Source organism: Taudactylus pleione, unplaced genomic scaffold (assembly GCF_031769625.1).
Source record: "Taudactylus pleione unplaced genomic scaffold, aTauple2 ptg000095l, whole genome shotgun sequence".
NCBI lineage: Eukaryota > Metazoa > Chordata > Amphibia > Anura > Myobatrachidae > Taudactylus > Taudactylus pleione.
In genome coordinates, this window is record NW_028284497.1 from 31,197,781 (window position 1) to 31,222,891 (window position 25,111).

The 25,111-nt window shown below is 42.5% G+C and overlaps 1 protein-coding gene across 1 annotated transcript in view; it reads left to right on the forward strand.

Moving 5' to 3' along the window:
* The first annotated feature begins 451 nt into the window (after nucleotides 1-451).
* Nucleotides 452-25,111, forward strand: part of TUT7 (terminal uridylyl transferase 7) — an 87,471-nt gene continuing 62,811 nt past the window's right edge. Inside the window, exons 1-4 of the mRNA XM_088470086.1 lie at nucleotides 452-568; nucleotides 12,205-12,673; nucleotides 23,421-23,599; nucleotides 24,361-24,477. Of these exons, the coding sequence (XP_088326212.1) occupies nucleotides 12,232-12,673; nucleotides 23,421-23,599; nucleotides 24,361-24,477 (738 nt within the window). The 5' untranslated portion in view covers nucleotides 452-568; nucleotides 12,205-12,231. The remainder of the gene's footprint in view (nucleotides 569-12,204; nucleotides 12,674-23,420; nucleotides 23,600-24,360; nucleotides 24,478-25,111) is intronic.

Here is a 25,111-nt window from a genome sequence, read left to right on the forward strand (position 1 = left end):
TGTTATGGAACTACATAACCCAGCATGCACTGCTACAGTTTTGCTATTAGGGCATGCTAAAACAGTGGCAGGGCATGCTGGGATATATAGTTCCACAACAGCTGGAGTGTCAAGGTTAGCCAACACTGTTCTAGAAGGTGCTAGGTAAATGTTAAGTCGAATCTGATTGGTTGCTATGAGCAACATCTCCACTTCTAAAAACTCTCACTTTAGTAAATACACCCCCTGGTGTCTCAGCGCAGTTACTACTGTATGACACCACCCATACTACTCTGCTTGCTGGTTCACAAACACAGTGCATGTAAAGACACTGCTGCATTGATTCATGTTTACACTAACCCTTCCTTCCTGCATGCAATGGGGCAGCGGTGACAGTGGCGCACATGCGCACAGCGGCGGCTGGGGATAAGGAGGACGCGCAGACGCCGGGAGCTCTTCCTGTGTCACCAGCTGCGTCCTTCCGGGTGGAAAAATCCGAAGTGGACGATGAAGGGGGGCAGATAAAAGCCGGCTGGGAGAGGAAGGGCAGTGGGGCTGATAGGCAACTGAGCGGCGGAGGATTGGCCCGGTTAGTGCGCTGCTCCGTTGTGATTGTTGACGCTGTGCTTTAGGTTTCCAGGTTGTTGCTCTCTCTCTGCCTGCGCCGCAGCGTCCCGGTGTCTCTGTCCTGGCTGCTGCCCTTTGTTGTTTGCTCCCGGGTGGTCTGTATCAGGCACGGGCTCCCTGCAGTCGGGACAGTGAGTGGCTGCCCGGTCCCTCGGGTGCCGCCGCCGCTGCTACTGGTCCCGGGCTATGAGCACCCAGGACTCTCATCGACGCAAACTACCTTCCTGCAAACCAGTTTTCCTGTATACCTGCTCTACATTTAATTCCTTGCAGATCCTAATAAATAACTATTCTGTTCTTCTGGGCCAATGGTCCCCAAACTCGCTCCTCAAGGCACCCGAACAGTCGAGGTTTTAAGGAGATCTGTGCTCAAGCACAGGTGATTTAATTAGCACCTCTGTTTGATTATATCACCTGGGCACAAGCATGGATATCCTTAAAACCTGAACTGCTAAGGTACCTTGTGGAGTAAGTTTGGGAAATCATGTTCTGGGTGATGCATAGTATCCTGGTTTTACCCCAAGTAACCGCTTTACACAGGACAGACAGCAATTATATTTCAAGCATTTGTATGGCTCTTTTTATATTCTGTGACATTTTAAAAATCAACTTAACATCATGTTGACAAATAAGTCTTCATTGTGCAGCATCGATAAACATTCTGCCTGCTTTGTCTGAGATTGAGATGTTTGTCTTCTTTATAACAATGACTAATTTCTGTGGTATAAAGTCATCTTAATAATGGATATATTCTAGGTGAAACTCCTTTTATCTCCCAGGGTGTGTGATTTGTGGCTGCAGCAAGAACAGCTGGCATCATTGACCCCTGAGGAGCAGGAAACTCGTACAATAGGAAATGTTGCAATGTAAAGCGGCCATACATGGTGTGATTATAAGTTGGTAAGATGTGTTGTACGATTGCCCTTGAAATTCTCCATGCGATGTGGTCAAAAGGTGTAGGATTGATTGTTACAATGTAAGAATGTAAGCTCTCATGAGCAGGGCCATCTACCCTCTTGTGCTTCTCCTTACTATAGTGTCATTTACTTCTTACTCACCACTAGGGCACCTAACACTTGGTTGCTTATCTAGGTGATATGGTCACTAATGTAGCAATATATATTATCCATGTCCTGTATTGTATTGTTCTGTAAGTCACTTGTATACAATTTGTTTTTGTACTTTGTAAGGCGCTGTGGAACACTTGTGGCGCCATATAAATGCTAATAATAATAATACGGTAATGTATTACATTGTACACAATAAATCGTAATCTTACGGTTTTGCAATAAGATCTACGATCCAGCTATACAACTGCGGGGATGTGCATCGGCATCGTAAACCCACAGAAACACACTATGTGCACGATCGTTACGATTGATTGAAATCGTGCAAAAAAATTGCAGAGAGTATGGGCCGCTTAAGTCATTTATTTACTGTGATGCTTAGCTGTGCATGTTGTGGTAAAATATGGTAATGTTGCATTACCAATTTTCCTGTGAACATTAATGGTGGTCATGAAGTATCACTGGGGGCGATTCAATGCGAATTGAATAGCGCTGGGAGCGAGCTCCCGGAGCTATTCAGTGCGCTGTGGTCGGAGCATGCCGGTTATCGCGGTCAATGCGCCTTAACAATGACGTTAAGGTGCGGTAACCGGCATTCTCTGACCAAAGTGCCGGGCGCTTGGCTGTTAGCGCCGCGCTATGTAGAAAAACAGCTGCGCACCTGGCACTTTGGTCGGATTTCTCTTCGCATCCCCAGGGGGGTGCAAGAAGAAATCCTTAGTGCGCCCAAACAGCACGGTGTATTGAATAGCTGCGGGAGTTCCTCCCGTCGCTATTCAATAGCGCGTTTAATTGAATTCCCCCCACTGTTTGAACATCACTTTGTGGCTAATTCAATTGTTTCCTAAGGGGCAGATTCAATTAGCTGTGGTGTTTACCACGGGCAGATAACCTCAAGCTTTAATGCCTGTAGTCATTCAATTCTAAACCTTTTTCCTCCCGTGATAAACCTGTAGTGTCTGGGTTAATGCACTTACAGAGGCCATGGTAAGGGTTGAAAGCTCTTACCGCAGATCTCTGCTTGCACCTCAGGAGGGTGTGATCAGAAATTCACAATTTAAATTAGAAATGAAGAGATGTTGCTCCAGGGATGAGTACCAATTGCCTGCACTGTAATCTCACGACCTGAATTTTACATAATTTTATCCACCCATGAAGTAAAATTCAATATGTTGCTTGACTCCATTTATACCCCTTTCACATCGCAAACCTGGCTCTGACCTGGGATTTTGAACACTGGTCCAACCTGGGTCAGACCCCTTTTCACACTGGACCTTCGACCAGGGTTATTCCTGGGTTGGCCCTGTTCACACTAAACGCGGGTCAGCCCTGTAAAATCCTATGGATGTAATTAAAAAAAATTACTTTTTCAGGCTCACAAAGATAAGATCACAAAAGGGAACACAAGGGAGGGATGGGGACTGCTCACAGCATTGCGGGAATCATGGCTGATGGATTACCACTGTGTAGCTCTGAGTTCGAGTGTTTGCTTCAGCCAGTGAGAGCATGATGCTGCTTCTGGCAGCATAGTGTACAGTTCACTTCATCACTCCAATTAGCCATCACTGTAGTGACAGTTGTGTTTTAACCCCATTGCCTCTGCTGTTGTCTGCAGTGTACTACCTGTGTGTCTGGCTGCTGACATCAAGTGAGACCCAGGAACATCCAATCAGTGTTTGCTCAGTCCCAGGTTGGATAACCCGGGTAGGGCCAGTTCACACTGCACTTCAACACGGCTTGTTCCCGTGTTCAACCCTGCTCGATTGCACGGTTGAAATGCCAGGTTGCTCGCCCTGGGAATTTGGTGGTGCATTCACACTGTACCTCTACCTGGGTCGATCCGGCAATATCCCGGGTTATATTTGCAATGTGAAATGGTTACTGCTTGCATACAGTGCACATAAGAACTCAATGTTTATCTATGCATTTTTAAGTGGATTTATGCTGTTTCTTTTACTTTTTTTTTTTTTTTGTTTACATGCAATGTTTCAGGGCAGCCAATACAGTTGAAAAAATCCATTTCTCTCGATGTATTGCGAACACGGCCATCTGCCATTAACGGTTTACTTCTGTGCTTAACAGGAGTTTGGCTTGAATGTGATGAAAGTGTTTTTTTTTTTTATTCTGGTAGGTCTGAGAGATGCATGTTGGTAAAAACATTTTTCAGCACATATCGAATGCATAAAGAAACTCGTGGTTATGGTGTTCCTGCTTGCATCTTTAGGTGTGCTAAAGTATATTAAATACCAGTATGTACCTCACCTTAGGAGCCAGGAAAAATTTATATAATTAAAGTTGTACAAAAAGGGGCCTGATATGCAGCCATGAAGTCAACACTGCTTTGCTACTATGTGGTATGGTAGCTGATGGATCCCCTTCAGTAAATGTACCCTAACAGCATGTTACTGTCTGTCATTGGTTACTATTCACGTGGACATAGAGTGGGAATAGTAACCGAGAGAAGCGAGCCACCATGCCTGAAGCATGACGAGCGAAGAGAGGGTATATATTTCTTCTTTTGGTGGTCTTTATGGGCATGGAAACGCACTTCCTCCCACTCTCCACGTCACTTCCAGGTAAATCTACTGAAGGGGATCTATACACCACCGGTACCTTCATACCTGGAAACATTTTGATGTTAATTCATGTTTGTAACATAGTGCAATAATTATACATGCATACATATTTACAATGTTAAATATTTTTTAAAGGGTTGGCAATCCTATAAATATAGATGAGCAGTTCAGTTTTGTCTCTGATCTTCCCACCAATTTCGGGTCTCAGGACCATGATGTTTTGCCTTTCTCTTAGATCTGAGCCAAGACTGAACCGCTCATCTTAATATATAAAAACAAATATCCTGACTCATTTGGTTCTAGTTCCAGCCTAAGCACCTGGACATAGAAACTTGACATTTGGAGAGTATATTCCTTCCATGACCAAAGCACCCGACAAGCAGGGATTTTTTTTGAAATTCGACTTCTATGAAAAGGGGTAAAATGTTTCCTCTCTACTGGGGTGATTGGGTGACAAAGCAACATGGCCCAAGTGCTGTGGGGACTGTAAGCTCATTGTCTGGGACGAGAATACCATGCTGCGTTTTGAGGCACTGAGCATAACCCTTAAAGACATCAGGGGTAATATGATTGGGGGTGTCGTCGTGCTGCTAGCTGGAGACTTCCGGCAGATTGCCAGTAGTACCGAGAGGAACTCAAGCTCACGAAATTAAGGCATGCGTCAGGGCATCATACGTGATTCCTCATCTGCAAACTCACAGGAAGAACATGGGGAGCCCACTTGAGGGGCGATGTCTCTGCTGGGCAATTCTCCAAACTCCTCTTACTTAAAATAGAGGATGGAGAGTATTCTGTGTCTGAAGGAAAGGTGACCGTACCTGCAGACCTATGCTCAGTAGTGTAGACCATAGCAGACCTCGAGCCAGGATATACCCTAATATTGCCGATTATCCAAATAAACGTCCATAGCTGTGCAAGCGTGCCATTCTGACAAACAAAAACTCTACTGTCATTAATGACGCTCTACTTCAGTTGTTTGAAGGGGCAGAAATGGAGTACAGGTCTGTTGTCTCTGTAGTGCAAATAGATGACGCTGTCCACTACCCTGTGGAGTTCCTAATTACCCTCCACAGGAATGTCATTGAGGCCAGTGTTCACTGGCTGTGTTCAGTGCGGAAGTGGGTACTCATAACTCATACCATCAGAGTATCCCTTAAGTTCAAGAGGCTGCAGTTCCCCCTGAAGGTCAGCTTTACAATGACCATCAACCAGTCTTGGGGGCAGCCGCTGAAGATGGCAAGAATTGACTTGAGGGAGGACTGCTTCTCATATTCTACATGGCCTGCTCCAGAATGAACTCACCCAGCTGCCTGGTGATCCTAGCACCTGAGGAGAGAACCACCAATGTGGCTTACAAATAAATCCTTAAGTAGAGATAAACATTTACATACTGGCTATAACCCACCTTCAGTCCATTCACATTTAAAATTTAAATGGATACTACCACGCTCCTTTATCCCAGAGGCAATAAAATGAACTAAATAAAGCCTCATACACACGGGACGATGTGCTGTATGAAAGTTATTGGTGAAAGATTTCCCTTGAACTTTCTGTAGTGCAGGACATATTATATATGGTGTACACACTGATGGATATCTTTCAGTGAAGTCATCCTGCCACATCTCTGAACATGAACTTCTTGACTATATTGTCCAAATTGGCCTGCATGTACAGACGACCAAAGATATCGTTATTGTCCAGCGGGAGCGCGCATCGTTGGTCATTCATTGCATACACACGGAACGATATATCGTTGAACTATATTGTTATCGTTCAAAGACATAGTCTCGTGTGTATGCCACTTATATGCTTAAGTTAAAATGGGATGAAGGAAATAGTAAATATCTAAGGTCTTCCTGGTTGAAACCGGGCACATCAGCTATCTCAAATAAATCATTTTGTAGGCTAGAGGGCAATTTGGTGCGATTATCTCGCACCTACGAGTATGTGTAGCTACACTGCCGTTCAAACGTTTGGGGTCACTTAGAAATTTCCTTATTTGTGAAAGAAAAACACTTTTTTTTTTTTTCAATGAACATAACATTAAATTAATCAGAAATACACTCTCCTACATTGTTAATGTGGCAAATTACTATACTAGCTGCAAACGTCTGGTTTTTAAAGGAATATCTACATAGGTGTATAGAGGCCCATTTCCAGCAACCATCACTCCAGTGTTCTAATGCTACATTGCGTTTGCAAAGCGCATTAGAAGACTAATGGATGATTAGAAAACCCTTGAAAACTCTTGTGCAATTATGTTAGCACAGCAGAAAACTGGTTTGCTCATTAGAGAGGCTATAAAACTGGCCTTGCTTTGAGCTAGTTGAGTGTCTGGAGCATCTCATTTGTGGGTTCGATTATACTCTCCAAATGGCCAGTAAGAGAGAACTTTTATGTGAAACTCGACAGTCTATTCTTGTTCTTAGAAATGAAGGCTATTCCATGTGAGAAATTGCCAAGAAACTGAACGTTTCCTACAACTATGTGTACTACTCCCTTCAGAGAAGAGCACAAACCGGCTCTAACCAAAGTAGAAAGAGAAGTGGGAGGCCCCGGTGCACGACGACAAGTACATTAGAGTCTCTAGTTTGAGAAATAGATGCCTCACAAGTCCTCAACTGGCATCTTCATTAAATGGTACCCTCAAAACGCCAGTGTCAATGTCTACAGTGAAGAGGCGACTCCGGGATGCTGGCCTTCTAGGCAGAGTGGCAAAGAAAGCCATATCTGACACTGGCCAATAAAAGGAAAATATTTAATATGGGCAAAAGAACAGACATTGGACAGAGGAAGATTGAAAAAAAGTGTTCTGGATAGATGAATCAAAGTTTGAGGTGTTTGGATCACACAGAAGAACATTTGTGAGACGCAGAACAAGTGAAAAGATGCTGGAAGAGTGCCTGACGCCATCTGTTAAGCATGGTGGAGGTAATGTGATAGTCTGGGGCTGTTTTGGTGCTGTTAAAGTGGGAGATTTGTACAAGGTTAAAGGGATTTTGAATAAGGAAGGCTATCACTCCATTTTGCAACGCCATGCCCTACCCTGTGGACAGCGCTTGATTGGAGCCAATTTCCACCTCCAACAGGACAATGACCCAAAGTACACCTTCAAATTATGCAAGAACTATTTAGGGAAGAAGCAGGCAGCTGGTATTCTGTCTGTAATGGAGTGGCCAGCGCAGTCACCAGATCTCAACCCCCATTGAGCTGTTGTGGGAGCAGCTTGACCGTATGGTACGGAGGAAGTGCCCATCAAGCCAATCCAACTTGTGGGAGGTGCTTCAGGAAGCGTGGGGTGAAATTTCTTCAGATTACCTCAACAAATTAACAGCTAGAATGCCAAAGGTCTGCAATGCTGCAAAAGGAGCATTCTTTGACGAAAGCAAAGTTTGAAGGACAAAATTATTTCAAATAAAAATCATTATTTCTAACCTTGCCAATGTCTTGATTATATGTTCTATTCATTTTGCAACTACTTTCATAAATAGTCAGTTTTCATGTAAAACACGAAATTGTCTGGGTGACCCCAAACTTTTGAATGGTAGTGCATATGCCGCACTTGCGGTACCACTGTACTCAGATTGAGTTGCGAGCAAAAATGTGCAAGTCCAAGCTGCAAGGGGGGAAAGGTCAGATGCTGTTTTCGGCATTTACACGTACCAGCAACTTGTACCCCATGCATGTGGGTGCGAGATGGCACCTAATTGAGTTTTCCTCCTAGTGTAAAGTGTTGGAAAGAAAACTCTGCAAACTGAGATTTTTGTACAAATTAATATACATATAAAGTAGATAAATCTGTCCCTTTACAACTATGGGATCAAACCAATTGGGTGCGAATTGCGTAGTCAGTTGTGTGTGTGTTGTGTTTTTTTTTTTTTTTTTTGTTTTTTTTTGAATTTGCATAGTGAATTAATTTTGCAGTCCAATTAGCAACTCGCATTGGATCAGTCAGACTGAATTCTCATCTTTCCATTCACACCTACATGAGGGTGAGAGATGGAAAGGAAAATCTTTATTTTACAGTTAAAATGTCAGGACACTGTGCTGACACACCCCCTAATGCCTAATTAGGCAGTTGGAAGCTTCCAATTAGTTTAATTAGTCCAATGTTTTGTTTTTGGGGGGGGGGGTAAAAAAAATTGTCCTCAAATTTACCCCAAAATCAACTTTTTCGTTAGTAATTACATTTGGGTTGCTTAAACTATTTTATTTGGAATTTTTTATATATATATAATATATATATACACACATATACATATACTTTTTGTTTAACTCGTTTGAGATTAAACGGGTTGGTTTTTTTTATATAATATATATATTTTTTTAATTTCTTGAATTTTTAAAATAAGTCACAACTCAGCCATTTGATACCATTTGAAAACCTACAGTACTTTCCTAATGCCCACAAACAGCCTTCTTTAGGGTCCTGCTAACAAAATTATCCATTTTGGAGGGGTCCAGGATGGTCTCCCCACTTTTTCATGCACTTCTCTCAAATCTCATTTGTCAGTCAATTTTCACCCCTCCACTGCGAGTAGTGCGAATAGGCATTTTTAATTGGATTGGAGAATTTTCGGGAGCGCACTTCGATGCGCAGTCTGCGAGTTTTAAGAAACCAACTTGCTACTCACAATTCACACCTAACTGGATTGACCCCAATGTTCTAACAATAACTTGTATGCTGTATATGAACACTTCTGGTTTTCTATTCTAGTCAGATTTACTTAAAATGGCACAGTTCTTTTCTTGCTCTGGGCAGTATGTTTTTATACAAATTTGTTTTTTTCAGACCACAAGACGAGTACAAACTTTGTGGCGATGTCAGGAGGTTGCACCAACTACTGAAAATAGGGGATAAAATAGATACTTTGTTTTTTTTTTTTGTAGGAATAAATGGTTTTAATGTTAAAATGTGTTTTCAAACAATTGTATTTGCAATCATGCCTTTAGATTTGTCTATTCTGTGAGGTATGGGATGTTTGTATTTCTTGTGATCTGTAACATATCTGTGACTTAAGGGTTTATTAATAGTAGTTTTTTTATTTTAGGTTTTTGCCGTGTGACTTAAGCTGTGTACACTCTAGACTATCAGGGGTATTCAATTTGTAGCGAAAATTTTGGAATCAGCGATAAATTATCGCTGATGTCATTTTTGCAGGTTTTCAGTTATTCCCGCTATTCAATTTCAAAGACTTTTTTCGCAGGTTCGAAAAGTCTTTGAAGAAAAACGGGGATAACTTTTCACCACTGAATAGGTAGCGAAAAAAAGTGCAGAATTGGGGTTTAGGGGTGCAGGCTTAAAAAAAAAAAAAAAAAAATAGCCTGCACCCCTGGGAATGACATTTTAATAACTGTCAAAAAAAAAGTGTAAAAAATAAAATAGGGACACCCCAAAAAATTGATTTAAAAATTGGGGTAAAAAAAAAACGGAAGAAAATGTTTAAAAATGGGTAAAAAGGTTCAGGGCTATTCTGCAAGTATGCGGCAGGTGTTTTCTAGAATGGGCTATTAGCGGCAGGTGCATTTTTGCAGATTTAAAAAAAAAAAAAAATAATTACTTTAGGGACATAAAAATATGCTAGTACCCAATTTCATGTACCCCAAATTTGATGGGACCACTTACAAAAACGAAAAAAATTACCTAAGTGCTCTTCTGCATCACTTCAATGTCGGGAAAAAAAAAAACCTAACGTGGCTATTTGAAAACCCCGACTTTCATTTGCAGGCTAAAACGGGGGTACCTATAGTGATCCCTCCCATGTTTTGACAGCTTTAGGGGGGTCCTACAATTCCAGGTAAATCCATGTGTTTTTGTTTTTTTTCGCCGGCTCCCGTTTTCTTAGCTTTTTAATTGAATACGGGGATAAAGCGGGCTCGCGCCCGATACTTTATCCCAGGAAAAGCTCAGATGTGGAGCAAAAAGCCCAGCATGGACTTTTCGCTCCCATATGGAATACCTCTCTATGTATATTGTGCACATCGTCTAGTGTGTACTCCCGCGCGTTGTCTGCAACAATGCCAAATGCATCATGGCCCCCACCGATGGCAGCATCGGTAAGTGTGTATGCACTTGCCGATGCTGGCACCCCGTCTGGTCTCGTCGCTTACGGGGTCAGTACACTCTAGACACTGTCTAGTGCACAGGTTCACAAACTCTGTCCTCAGGACCCCACACAGTGCAGGTTTTCCATGTCTCAGAATCACAAGTGAAATAATTAGCTCCACCTGTGAATCTTTTAAAATGTCAGCCAGTAATGAATACACCAGTGCACTTGCTGGGTGACCTGAAAAACATGACCTGAGTACAGAGTTTAAGAACCACTGGTCTAGTGTGTTGCTACCTTAGATGCACAATCAGGTGTGTTTTTGTATTTAATAGTGATGCTTTAATCTAGCAATGAACTCCAAAAAAAAAAAAAAACTGCTTTGAAAATCACCCCGTATTCAATTAGAAGCGAAAAGCTGTTTTCGGCGGATAAAGTATCGCGGATCGGGGCTTTTTGCTTGGCCTGATCTTATCTCCGTATTCAATTCCAGCCAGTTTTCGCCTACGCGGAAAGTCAATGCAATGTAATAGGCGAAAAAGATTTACCTCTGAATAGCAGGAGAAAAGAAGCCCAAAATTGTTATTTTGGGCTGCAAAGGTGGGGAAACCACTCAAAACCCTTGGGACAGCCCCCCAAAGGACAACTAGCGTTCCCGCTAGGCTGTTTTAGCGGGGCGCAGCGCCCTGCCCTCTTTCTGGAAGGCAAAAAGCGCCTTGCCCTCCAGAAGGAGGCAAAAAGCTCCCTGCCCTAACAGCCTGCGGGAAGCGTCTACACCCGCGGGTCGCAGTTTCCCGCGGGTGAAGAAATGTGCGGTGACCCGGTCACCGCCCGAGAATAGACGCCGGGCGCATGCGCCCGGCATCTATTCTTCCTGTCTGCAGGGCTTGGGGGCTGCCCGGCGTGTCCGTAAGTGCCGGGCACGCCCCCAAGAGTGACGAAAAGGGGACGCGTCTTATAGGCACGCCCCCTTTTCGATGACCACGCCCCTTCTCGGTCGCGCGCCTTCGGAGCGCGCACGGTCATGCCCTCTCTAGCTTCGGCGCCCTGCCTCCAGCTTGAGCTAGAGGGAACACTAGACAACTGCGTCAAAAAATCCAGGGAAAAACACCTTTTTGGGGGGTTCAGGCTGATTTCCCCTATTCTGACAGCACTTTCCATTTGTTTTGACTTCGCGGCTTGCTGTTTTTGCGTGGTTTGGAATTGAATATGGCAACTAGCGGGGCCGCGCGCGATAAGTTTCTGCCTCCAAAACACACTATGTTTGCAAAGTCCGGCAGGCAAAACTTTTTCGCGGACGCAAAACTAATTGAATACCACCCTTGGAGATGTGTAAATCTTGCTAGTGCCTGTACTTGTTTCTGTATTATATTATGTTGGTCATTATGTAGACAATCACTTATGTTAATTTTATTATCTATCTTTCTATTCCAATAGTAAACTGTTTGGCTAATATTTGCCACACTTCATACAGAAATCATGATGTTTAAAACCAAATGGTGAATAACCAGAAAACAACAATTTACTGCATATTGTAGATGAGCTGTGTGATCTTTGAATGAAGAACATTTATATTTATACAGAAGTTGTTCAATGGATAGTGTGTTAGAAATCTTCCAGGTCACAGAGTTGCATCAACAACAAAAAAATCTTATTTGTCCTTTCTAATCGTAATATGCTTAACAGATGAAAAAGCCACATGCGTGTTAAGAAATAAAGTATAAAAACATCTTGGTGGCCTAAGTAATGCTATGTGCACAAGCTTGCTGCCACCCATATCAAGTAATTAGACTGATTTTAATCTGCAGTATAAATATGACATCACCTGGCTGCAATTTGTTTGTATGTTGCCTATGTAAAAAGTGCATAGATCTGAGCAAGCTTCTTATTTTATGTCTCTCCTTCTAGGTATGAGCTAAGTCTGAACGTGTGAAAATGGGAGATGCTGCCAAGCAAGTCAGAGGCAGGGGAATAATGGATGAGGATGACTTTAAGAGAAGTCCTGTCAAGCCGTCTTATTTTGGCCATGATTGCTATGGAAAGAAGCCCGAAAGAGACTCTCCGAAGCCGAAAACAATCACCATAATTTACAACAGCAAACCCAGGAACGGGCCACATCAGAATGCTGTAAAAAGTTTCAGCCCTGGTGGGCGAGAGGGCACTAATCATAGGGATAGCGTCAAACAAGAGCAGCGAAGCCATTCTGATAACTGGAGGGAACGCAGACAGCAGACTTATAATCGATCCCAGAACAATTCAACTAATGAACCAGGAGATGGCGGTAGACGGCAGGACTTTGGGGAGAGACGTAATCCAGCTGGAAGAAGGCAAAATCACAAAGATGGAGATTTTCATGGTGTTCATCCTGAAGTCTCTGGTAATTTCACTTTATTATATATTGACGTTTACACACTGTGACTATGGGGCAGATGCATCAAGCCGTTGCTTGTCCACTCTTTAGGTGGCATGGTACATCTCCACCCTTTATATTTTAGTTGCTGCAAAAGTCTTTCACAGCTCAGAGGGGAAGTCTTTACTTCCTCCAATTGTAATTGTATTATAATCTTCTCTATCCCGGCGGTCATTATCCCGACACTGGCAGCATGACAAGGTTAGGTCGGGTAAGTACCCTAACCCCAGTACTTACCGTCGGGATGCTGGCGCTGGGGTTCTGATGCATTAGTGTGTGTGTGTGTGTGTATATATAGTTACACTTAAGATGGATCGAATAAACCGCATTTTGCCATGGCGTTTGAGGGGCTACACATCAAAAGTTATTAGACATACTGAACTGAAATTTGGTAGGTCCATGTAAAACACTCTGTGCTGCATGCCAAGTTACAGGGTAAAAAATGTTTGTTTTGGAAGGCATAACCCAGGGCAGAGAATGACTATAGACTAGGGGTTTGTTTTGTTGGCTAGATCTTGTTTTAGTTTAGGGCTTTTGGGGGTTAAGGTTTGCAAAATTTATTTAATTTTTTTTATTTGGTAACATATGCCCCATGTTAAAGATAGGGATTTTCATAATGTTACACATGTTCGCTCCTTTCCGAGACAGACATGAGACGTCTGCACTGCAGCTGTCTGTCTGCTCCTGGGTACTCCTAATGCTTTGTTTAGACAATCCTGCGTATTCGGTGGAATAGGGTAGCAAGCACACTTACAGTGGTGTCCTCATACATCTAAACTCAATACGCTACGCAGTGTGACTTGCCTGGCATGAGTGAGCCACCAGGTCCTGTGCGCTCTGTTTGCGTCGGGCACCTTTTTGCCGAATATGCATTTAAGACGCAATGTGATGCAACTATGATGCACCAGCAGACTGTGCTGATTAATTTCATATGTGACACTTGTATAACTGTGTGCACCTGAGTCTGTATATGAAGAACATGGATTGAAAAAAGCTGGAACCACTACATTGTAGCACTAGGATATACAGGTGTCACATATCAAATTAGTACAGTCTGTTGGTGCGTCCTTGTCGCATTGCATTAGATGCCTTTTCAGTGGAGACGCAAAAAAAATGCAGAGAAGGGCTTTTTGGCAAGAATGCAGCACAGATGGACCCCCACTTGCTCTGTTAACTGGCCAGAGTGTATTCTGGAGCAGAGACATGCGAGAAAGCACACTCCTCCCCTTGCTCTGCTGATTGGCCGGAGCATGACCTGGATCTTTTTTTTTTTTTTTACCCCCTCTGTCATTGCGCGTGACACCAGGGACCAACTTATGAGACATTAAGGTGTCCTGACACAGGCTCCTTTAGAGCAGTGCTTCTCAAACTAAGTATAGAAAAATGGGAAGCTGCTTTATGAAACTACGGGGTCTATGTACTAAGCCTTGGTGAGAGAAAATGTACCAGCTCCTAAAACTGGCTACACACTGACGGCTATATCGTCCATTCAATTAAATGGGCAATGTATCTGTAGTGCATCGGCGGGTGTGTACAGATGTCTGTGAACAACGTTATTCAGACATATCGCATCTGCCCTGCAGCACAGCCGATGCCAATATATCTTGCGGGTATATTGGCATGTCTGGCTGTGTACAGGAGACCCACCAACCGCCCGTACACTTCCTGCAGGGACCCACCGGTCACTGACATCTCAACTGTGCGGCCAAATTCAAATGCCCCACCAGTTTTGATGTCTACGCTGTCAGTGTAGACAATCGCCATAATGGTTGGTAAGTGTAAGTTGGTAAGTGTATGCACTTGGCAATCGTTCGATGGGTCGGTGGGCTGTTGTTGTACCCAGTTTAACTGTCACTTTACAAGCTGTGTTTGAAAAATTACAGGAGCTGATTGGTTGCTACTTTATTTCCACCCCCTTTATCTCTCTCCAAGGCTTGGTACATAGACCCCTTTATTTCTTTAAAGACAATTCTTCATTCCAATGTGGCTATTGCTTTTGCTCTTAAAAATAAGAATGAGGGGGAGATATTTAAGGCATTTCCCCGTGGAATTATTACAGTACATCCTCCTTGCAGTAGAGTATGGAGGTTTCCTTACTTCAATATTTCTTTAGGTGCTTGCACTATATCCATATTGTCGCCGCTAAACCTCAGTTTCCATTGTTATATTGAAAAAAAATATATATATCATACAAACTCGGCACTCACATGCTTTTCAAACTGCAACTCCTTTGAACATAGGGAATGTTGGTTCCAAAATATTGCAATAATTTGTTAAGCTGGCCACCGCTTCACGGTCATTCCCATCTAGCCAGTCCCTACACTGATTCTCAGATAAATGAACTTGATCTGCCATCTTGGCCTCAAGCTTGCATACATTTTAAACAGAAAACTGGGTCCTGCCTTAAAGAGACAGGACCACACCCAGGGCTATCAGTTAATAAGCACCTGGAAAAAGAAAAAAGTTTGTCTTACATTTGAAAAACAGGGTGCCCTAGCAAGTGTGACCACAAAATTTAAATAAACGACAGGCTCAATCCACAGCACTCGACCATCTGGGGTGCCCTTGGTATGTGACCACACCATCTACATAAAAAATATATAAAATATCTTACAAACTCGGCACTCACATGCTTTTCAAACCAACTCCTGAAGCGGTGGCCAGCTTAACAAATTATCGCAATATTTTGGAACCAACATTCCCTATGTTCAAAGGAGTTGCAGTTTGAAAAGCATGTGAGTGCCGAGTTTGTATGATATTTTTTATGTAGATGGTGTGGTCACATACCAAGGGCACCCCAGATGGTCGAGTGCCGTGGATTGAGCCTGTCGTGTGTGTGTGTGTATTTTGATATATTATTTTTTTGTACTCTTCCATCATTTCTAGTTCAACAGTCTCCCTTTCTTGTTCACTTCTCCAAGGATGACATTAAAGAGCTGGTAGTTCTTAGGACTGTTGTCAGAAAACAGGGGATAATATACGGGGGAGGGAGTACACACATTATTTCGACAGTCACAATGTTGACAGCGACCTGTCGAAATGACAATGCAATGCCATTATTCCAACGCGGTTGTACTGCTACATAAAGGATTTTAACAGTGCAGGCGTTGTAACGTTAAAGTTATGCCTCAGTTAAAATGCTTTACGTAGCATTACAACAGTGTTGGTATAATTACACTGTCGAAAGAAATAAAAATTAACCACTGTATGGCCTTTAATTTGGACTTGTAATGGCAAAGTCTAGAATTCTTCTTCAGACATACAACCATCAATGCGGTGAAATACTTAACAGGTAAATGTTTTTCATTTGTATTGATGAAACAACCAATCTAGTGCCTACTTAATAAAATTGTCAAAGGGTACAATAGACATGGCAAAAAACAGTGAAGAAGGAAGCCTTGTCTAATTTCAGCATTTAGCTTCTCTTCAGTTGTAGCAAATGGTGCCAATAAGAAATTGTCAGTCTCCTAGGAATGTTCTGATCCACTGTAGGTTTTCTTTGGAAAATGCTGCGTGAGACCTGTTCAACTAGACCAGGGGTGGCCAATCCATGGCTCTCGAGCCGCATGAGGTTCTTTTGAGCTTCTAATGCTGCTCCAAGGCTCGCGGCTTGGCAGCCCCCAATTATTACTGAGAATACTGGTCTCTGAAGACATCAGAGACTAAAGAAGCTTCTGATCGCATCAGAGGCCAGTGTTCCCAGTAATGCAGTGCGCGGTCATGACATCAGCTGCTATGTGAGGAGCCCGCGCATCTGCTGGATCCAGTTAGATCCTGCAGAAGCAGCAGCGACGGCGGGACTCTGGAGCCCTGACAACGTGGAGCGATGCCAGCATGAAGGTAAGTTTCTTCGTAGCGGGGAGGGGGAGCTAGTGCTGGGGGCACAGCTACAAGGGACATTGCAGAAGAGGCACAACTACAGAGGGCATTGCACAATGGGCACAGATACAGGGGCATTGCTTAAGGGCCACAACTACTGGGGGCAATTGCTTAATGGGCACAGCTACAGGGGCATTGCACAATGGCCACAGCTACTGGGGGAATTGCTTAATGGGCACAACTACAGGAGGGCACTGCATATGGGGCACAGCATAATAGACACTGGCATTCTCAATGTATATTATGTGAACGTGGCTATTTCTATGTTGATCTGGCTTTTTCTTTCACTTCAACAGTGAAAAATGTATATTGGGAAGGTTAAGTAAAATGTGTTTTTTCAATGTCCTAGGCTCGCCCCTAGCGTGGCTAAAAACGAGAGTGTGACACAAGGTCACGCTCCTGCGAATGTCAGACCAAAGGCCTGCGCACAAAAATGGGGAGTGGCCTTGACAGCTAGGCCACACACCATTTTTTTTTCAGCGCGCCTGCTATCTGCTCTTTCGTTTGACTACATATCTTTTTTGGCTCTTTGCCTCCGACTGGTTGGCCACCCCTGAACTAGACCTACTCGATTGGGGATTACAAGTCCCTCTCTAAATGAAGTTCTCAAACATACGAATGTCTGTTCATTTTTGCTTACCATGGGCTCCTCTACTTGCGGAAGTGACCTAAGAGTATAGTTACAGAATGGGAAATGACTGAACCCAAATATTCTAGAAATTACTGTAAAATATTATATCCTTCTTTGTGTTGGATGTAGCTGGCAAAAGCCACAAAAAAAGCATATTCTCAATATGCAACAAGTCCTTTGATAACAGCGCACTCCCTCCCACACTGGATTGTTTGACCAGCCCGATCAGCGGAAAACTGGGAGTGGTAAGATCCTGGGATGAGAAGCACATTCCCCCTATTAATTAATCACAATACCGCTTCACCCAGTAGGGGCTGTTAATCAATAATACGAAGGCCCGTATTCAATTTGAGCCGGGCCGTGATAATTTAACGCGGCCCAGACTTAATGCTGCCTTCGCCTGTTTTGTAGGCGTTAAAGTATCGTGTACGGGCCCGCGTATCCCCGTATTCAATTTGAAAGTAGGCGAAAACGGGACCCGCCGTTACTTTGATCGGCGTTAAAAAAAAAAAAAAATATCAAAAAAATAAATAAAAATTGAATTTTCGGGAAAAAATCCTAGGCCCCCCCCCCCCCTCCTAAAGATGTCCATACATGGGGGATCACTATGGGTACCCCCATTTTTGGCTGCAAAAGAAAGTCAGGTTTTGAAATAGCCGCGGCAGGTGTGTGTTTTTTTTTTTTTTTTTCCCGACTTTGAAGAACTGATGCAGAAGAGCATTTAGTTTTTTTTTTTTGTTTTTTTTTAGTTTTTAAAAATGGTCCTATCAAATCTGGGGTACATGAAAATGGGTACTAGCATATTTTTAAGTCCCAAAACTCATTATTTTTTTTTTTTTTTAAATTTGTGCAAAAACGCACCTGCCACTACTATTTGAAACCCTGACTTCCTTCAGGAGTTAAAAATGGGGGTACCCATAGTGATCCCCCAAGTCTACACATCTTTAGGGTGGTCCCTAGAATATTTCCCGAAAATTCCCGTTTTGTGTAACCCCCCCCCCCCCCCCCAAAAGCCAAGCCAGCTCCAGGCTTGCCAGCCAGTGGTGGTGTTTAAAAATATGCGGAACAAAATGTGTAGGGTTCCACCGTATTTTAGAAACCAATCCAAGGCTGCAGGGACCAGTTCTAGTTTTAAATATAGGGGTAAAAAAAAAACGTGGGGATCTCCATGTATTTAAGACAAGCACCAGACCCAACCGACCTGGGTGTAATGCCACAGCCCGGAGACCTAATCACCAGGGCTCCAGGTCCAAAGCATTAGCACCCCAAATCGGTCAGCGCAAGCCGGTGATCTCGGGGGAGTCGGGGACCTCTCAAAGAGCCCCCCGACCACCACAGGCTTACGCTGTAAACCTGGCTTGGTGGGTATGGAGGTAATGGGGAGGGGGGGGGTGCAAATGATGTAAAACTATAAGTGCCAGCATGCCTGTCATTTTGCACTTGTGGAACAACAAGTGCCAGCAGACATGCGGAACCTGTAACTTCACTGTAAAATAAATGGTTAAAAAAAGACAAAACACACACACCGTGACCGTATAACTTTATTACACACCCCTACCCATTCACACATACTTACCTATACCAGATGTATCTGTCCCCTTTTCCAGTAGAATATCCTTAATACATGGCTCTGCAAAGAAAAATTCATACTCTCCTATAGCCTGGCGCTGGTCTCCGCAGTAATCCGGGTAACTGGCAAAACAAAAAAAACGAGTATACACGACCCACGCAACAGCTATCAGTATGTGTGTTGCCACACATACTGATAGCTCCCGAATGCCAGCTGCTGTATGCAGAACAAATTGAAGCAGTAGAAGTCCTAAGGGCAGATTCAGTAGTTTGCCACATGGCTGTTACTAATGGGCGCCCGATGGAGCAATTCAATTGTTGCCCCAGTCGGCTGCGAATGGCTGGTGCCTTCAAGATTTCAGCTTGCGCCTGCTGACAAGCAGAAATCTGTGAAAAGCTCTGGTTTTGGGCGTCCAAATGACTCTTTGGGTGTGCTAATCAGGACTTTAGACTGGTTTAGTTGTGTTATGCTGCTAAACCTGGTCTATTTGGGTGCGCAATAAGGCATGGCCGTATAAAAAAACATTGAATATCGCCCCTGATCTCCCGTCACCTTTAGATGGTCAGGCGAGATTTAACAATTGAATCGCACATACAGGGGTGCCTCTGGTTTGGCTGCATCAACCATGTTCTGCAGTGCCTTGTGGAATGCTTCTGTAACAGCCTTGCCCTGCCGCCTCAGTCAGATCTGCTGCATCAGGCACAGCATGCACATACCAGCTCAAATGCTTTCTGAAGGTGTGGAAATTGAGCAGTAATTGTGAAGATGCAAAGGAAGGAGTCTCGGAAAAAAAATTGTAGTCTAGATTTGTCAATTTACCATAGGATTTAAAACCCTTTTAATTCTGAGGTATAAATCTAAATTATCTTGATTACTTCAGTATGAGTTAGACAAGGGTCCCTGCTACCCTGAAGGCTATATACCTTTTTCTGAACATGTATATAAATAAAGTGCTGTTGCAAAATAATCATTGATTAATACCTAACATAGTGTATTCATTTCATATCCATCAGGAGATAATGCTTCCAGACATTGATTACATACCTTGAGTATTTGGAGTGCAAGACATACCCCTCACTACAGAAAGGAATCAGTCAGTCCCTTTCCTGCTCACAGCCTGATGAGTAGTACAAGGGTATTGAGCCACCCTTCAAGATTGGTCGAATGGGTAAAGAATTTCCCTGGTGCATAGGAACTGGAGAAAAGAAACCATATAGTGTACATTGTTGGAGTAATTCTATCTCTGTTAGTCAATGATTCAAATCTGTTTTGGTGAGACAATTAAGAAAGATTAATGCTGGCCATACACTAGTACGACCAGCATAAGATGAGATTCATCTTACGATTTCCCCTGAACTCCCTGGCAGTCCCGGCTGCACGATTGACACACGATGTACATACGATCTCGCGATACGATCTATCTGCAGTTTAGGAGGGAAGCTCATTGAAAGAACACACACTACTTCAAAGTGTAACTCAAGTTACGCTGGTCGGACACACGATGCATCGCATGCACAAATACATGACATGATCTGCATACTATTAGGATAGATAAGGGCTACACATCAGATCAATCAATACGTTGTAAGAGCGGCGGGAGCACGCATCTGATCGTATCCTACCTAAATACTACACGATTCATCGTAAGACTCGCCTAAAATCGGGCAATCTGCCTGAAATCGCATTAGGGCCATGTGAAATAATGACAAACCTAAGAAGAATTTTATCCATAATGTCTAAATTACACTCCGTTTTTTAAAGGTGGAAAGAATGTATAATTCCCCACTAGTATTCTTTGTTAAAAATTTCCGATTGATTTTATTTAACCATTTCCAACCTCCTCGGGATGACTACTGTGATCAGGATTATTTCCAACCGCATCAATGGCTGTTATCTGCATCTTCATTCATTCCATTCATGCATTTGTCATCCCTCCAAGGATTGGTGTCAAAACTATCTTAAAAACTGCATACCAATTATGACAATAGTGTCCCTCTTATGTTACATTCACAATTAGGTAGATCTACTTTCTGTTCATTAAATGGAGCGGTCTGTCTATTAGGGAAGCTCTGGAATCTATGTATTGTCCCAAATTATCGCATACTTATTTTTGTATCCTGTAATTGATGGCATTATTCTGTGTCGGTTGTTTGGGAGAAAATGTATGCAGTCTATAAAGATTTCTGACTAGGATTGCTTGTGAGTACAGTTCATAAAGAGATCATCACATTCGCAGCATTTTCTGCGACCCTTCCAAGGGAGGGGACTGCAAGGTAAAGGTATCAAGTTATAAAAACTGTTATGGCGCATACACACGGTCAGATCTTTCTTCAGATCTGAACGATAACGATTTAAAAAATCGTTCATATCTCAAGGAAAATCTGACACATCTCTCAGATGAACGATGCGCGTTCCCGATGGTCAGATAACGATATCTGACATCTGATGTGTTTGCAGTCAGACTTGGACGATTCTATTAATTTTAATGCAGTCAAAAATCGTTCAAATCTTTGGTAAAATCGTTCAATCGTTTGACAAATCTGTACCTGGTTAAACTCAGGTGGTCAATTGGTTATGGTCCATTTCTTCACTTTACCCAGCACCAGATTTCCTCTACAAATGTGTTTTTTGTTTTTTAAGAAACCTGTATGAATACACTACATGATTGAAATACTGTTTTGTTTGGTTTAAGATGACTCTGGTTAGTTTTAAGTTTTGATTTGTAAAGGGTAATAAAGCCAGGAGAATATGAATGTATGCATTGTTGGCTTTGAGATCTAATCTTGGTGGCAGCAGTGTTTAGCTAGGTACACATTATACAATTTTAAATGAATTGTTTATTGTGTGCGCTTTGTAGTGTGTATGGAGATTGTCCAATCCTACATTAAAAAGTCAACAATGATTTGAAGTCCAGGTGATCGTTTCAAACAAAGCAATTATTGTTTAGTATGTATGCTCCACATCTGGAGTTATCAGGATCGTTGGGGTGGTTTTAAATGTTATGCATAGTGTTGTCTCCCTACTGTATATCTGATACTTTATATAGTACACTTTATCTGGTGCATTTCATTTAGTGCTTATTAATCTAGACTGCATAGCAATCTCTGTGGGTATAGATTTATTCTGCAAAGCACTATTCCTATTCTTTATGCCTAAATGCCTTCAACAGCTTATTAGTTAGCACTGCATTTTGTTTTCCTTTCATTGCATGCCACAGTTAGTGTGAACTACAGTCTCCCTCACTGTCTACTTTAAGTGCCCTCTGCGGGTGTTGCACGATTAAAATGAACGCTAACGTTATCAATGTTATCGTTCATATCGTGCATTTTTCGGTGCATCCAACCCACCAATGACCTGCGATACGTGGGCATGCATCGCCCGTGCATGCAGGCCAAACTTGTTGATACCGACCAGGTTACTATAGGGTCGTTGGTGTGCTAGTTGATCGATATCGATCATCCGGGAGATCATTCAACGATATTGTTATCGTTGACAATCGTCCCGTGTGTATGCACAATTAGGTCATTCTGCCAGAGCTGACCCTGAGAAGGGTGCTTCAGTACATTTTGGTCCCTTTCCTGCAAAAAAGTGTCAGGATAAGTTTTTGTGGTGCTCTGGACCACAGTTTTCTCGGTGATGCCTGCTCCACCAAGGAGAATCTGTCGGGTCCCCAGGTAGCAGGCCCTCTGCTAGAGCCAGGCGATGTTGGAGCTGTCAAATCAATTGGCCTTATCCAGACAGTCCCCTCTAATTTCAACTTCTACTGGGCCCTCTCTTTTGTCCAGTGCACCACCTGTGTTGAACCTCCCTGGGTGCAGTGTTTGTCTCAATCTGTTCAGGGTCTTGTTCAGGTTTCAAATTCTTTGCAACACATTCTGGACCCTGCAGCCCCCTAGTTAGGAAAGATGACCTGTATAACAAGGCACTCATTTCAGAAACCCTCTGAGCTGAAGAGATGGTCAGGAGGAACAATTTCCCACAGAACTATTTGCGGTTGCTACTTTATCTCTCTCCAAGGCTTAGTACATCTCCCCCTTTATCAGGTGGGAACCAGTATCCCATTTTCTTAGGAAACCTAGCAGTATATTTTGCGGAGACAGTAACCTGAATAGATTAACATTAAGTTACTTGGTGCCTGCGTATTCTGTTGCGCTTTACAATTAGGAACAACACAGTAGTAAAACGAGACTAGATAATAGACAAAGAGGTTGGATTGCTCTGCTTGCAAGCTTACAATCCTATAGATCTTAATAGAAAAATCAGTATGAAATTGGCACTGAAATTGCTTGCTGTAGCTGTTCACCCCCATTTCTCTGTAAACGTCCATACGTTTAACTTGTGGCAATTTTTACTTTTATCAAGATGGCATAGTTATCCAATAGACAGACTACCTATATCTGTGTCCGGCGGAGTGTGATGGTTTTGCTTTTGGGTTTTTTTTTTTCATTTTTTTTTTTCATATTATCGTATTATCCATTAATAGCATAGTAATTTGCTTTCTCTTCAGACTTTAAATAGTCCATTAAAACCAAACTGACTGGTTTTGTAAGCTGTCCAAATATGCTATTAATACTGATCATAAAGTTATGGCTATTTTATCACTTAAATTGCATAATGTACCACCTTACCTACAGATTCACTGACACAGGTGAAAGTAAAGCATGAGAGACCTCAACATCAGTCAGAGAAAGATGAGGATGACTGTCTGGAAAGCCCAATCGTAGATGAGTCTGCGTTGTCCAAAAAGGAGCTGCTAGGACTGCAGCAAGCTGAAGAGCGCTTGAAGCGGGACTGTATTTACAGGTTGAAACGGGTAAGAACTTTACACCAAATATATTCTTCAATCCCCCAGCGTCTCTTCTAGCGTTTCTATGAATAGATGAGACTTAATACTTTGTTCTAGATCCTGAAACCTAACTCTGAAATGTTATACAGCAGTTTTTCATCATTAAACCTAGATCCTATTAATTACAGGCCTATTTTTAGATTGTGCTTGTCTGGTGTATGAAATGCAAACCATACAGTGTGGGTTTGAAGTTTTTGTCCACCTTATTCTGTTTTGAAATGTAGGTCCATCTAAAGGTGTGTATCCACTACACGAGAAAAAATCGCTCATTTGTTGTGCTGTAATTTGTCAAACGACCAGCGATGAGCGCTCTCGCTGGTCGTTGGCATTTGTCATCGCCTGAACATGCAGGCCAACCTCTCGATATCGATAGGTTGTGCATATTAGGGGATGAGGGTGGGTGGCTGCACTGTACGACATTGTTCAGTGTGGGCACATTATCCACTGCACAGGATGATGAACAATTGCATGATTACAATGTTGTAATCATACTGTTGTGTAGTGGATACGCACCTTAAGACTAGGTTTGAGTCATTGACAAAGTACAGGACAAACACGCAGGAGCAGACTAATCCAATAGTACAGTGTTTACGGAGATCCTGTGCAACAAATAAACAAAGTGCCTAGCAGCTGTATCTAGCAAAGGATTCTGCATTATTTTTAGTAGAAAACACCTATTGCAGTGTAGTTGCATGTGATTTTTATTTATTTTTCCTCCTCTTCTTAAGCGTCCTCGAAAGTATCCTACAGCTGTGTATACTTGCAAGCTCTGTGATGCCCTTGTTGACTCTATAGCATCTGCTCATAAACACATCAAAGAAAAGAGACACAAGAGAAATTTAAAGGTGAGTTTGGTCTTAAATCTTTGCTACCTATGTAGATAAATCCAAATCAATCACTGTAATGACCCTCTATTTTTTTTTTTTTGTAGCTTTGTTAAAACAAACTTGCATCTTTCTCTAACTTATGTTAGACATAGAGACTTTTAAATGTTCACCAATAAACAGCTGGCTTTTAGTTTTGCACTTAGCCAATATGTGCAATAAAGTAAGAGTCTGGTGTAAGATTTTACCAAAATGGCACATGCTTATACACGTTGCATAATTACATTTTAAAACACCCTTTGCCATTCTACTGGTGGTGTGTTCAGTCATCCGGATCCACTTTTTCTTTGATTCCGATCTATCACTACGCAATCTGTTTTAATTAATCAACAGCCCAAGCTCATTAGTGTATGTCAGACCCTTGCATTACTGAGATCTCAGGAGACGGAATCAACACACATCAGTCTTTGTTTCAAGATTCCCTCTGGCTATATTTGCGTGTCGTACAATAATATAAAGCAGTGTTCTTACTTTGCAACATATCAGAATATTCACACATTATATCTCACTACAGCAGTCATTGTTGGCATTCATTACATTATTATCTGTAAATGTGGGAGTGTTAGGGGGGGGGTAAGGATACAGTCTTATTCAT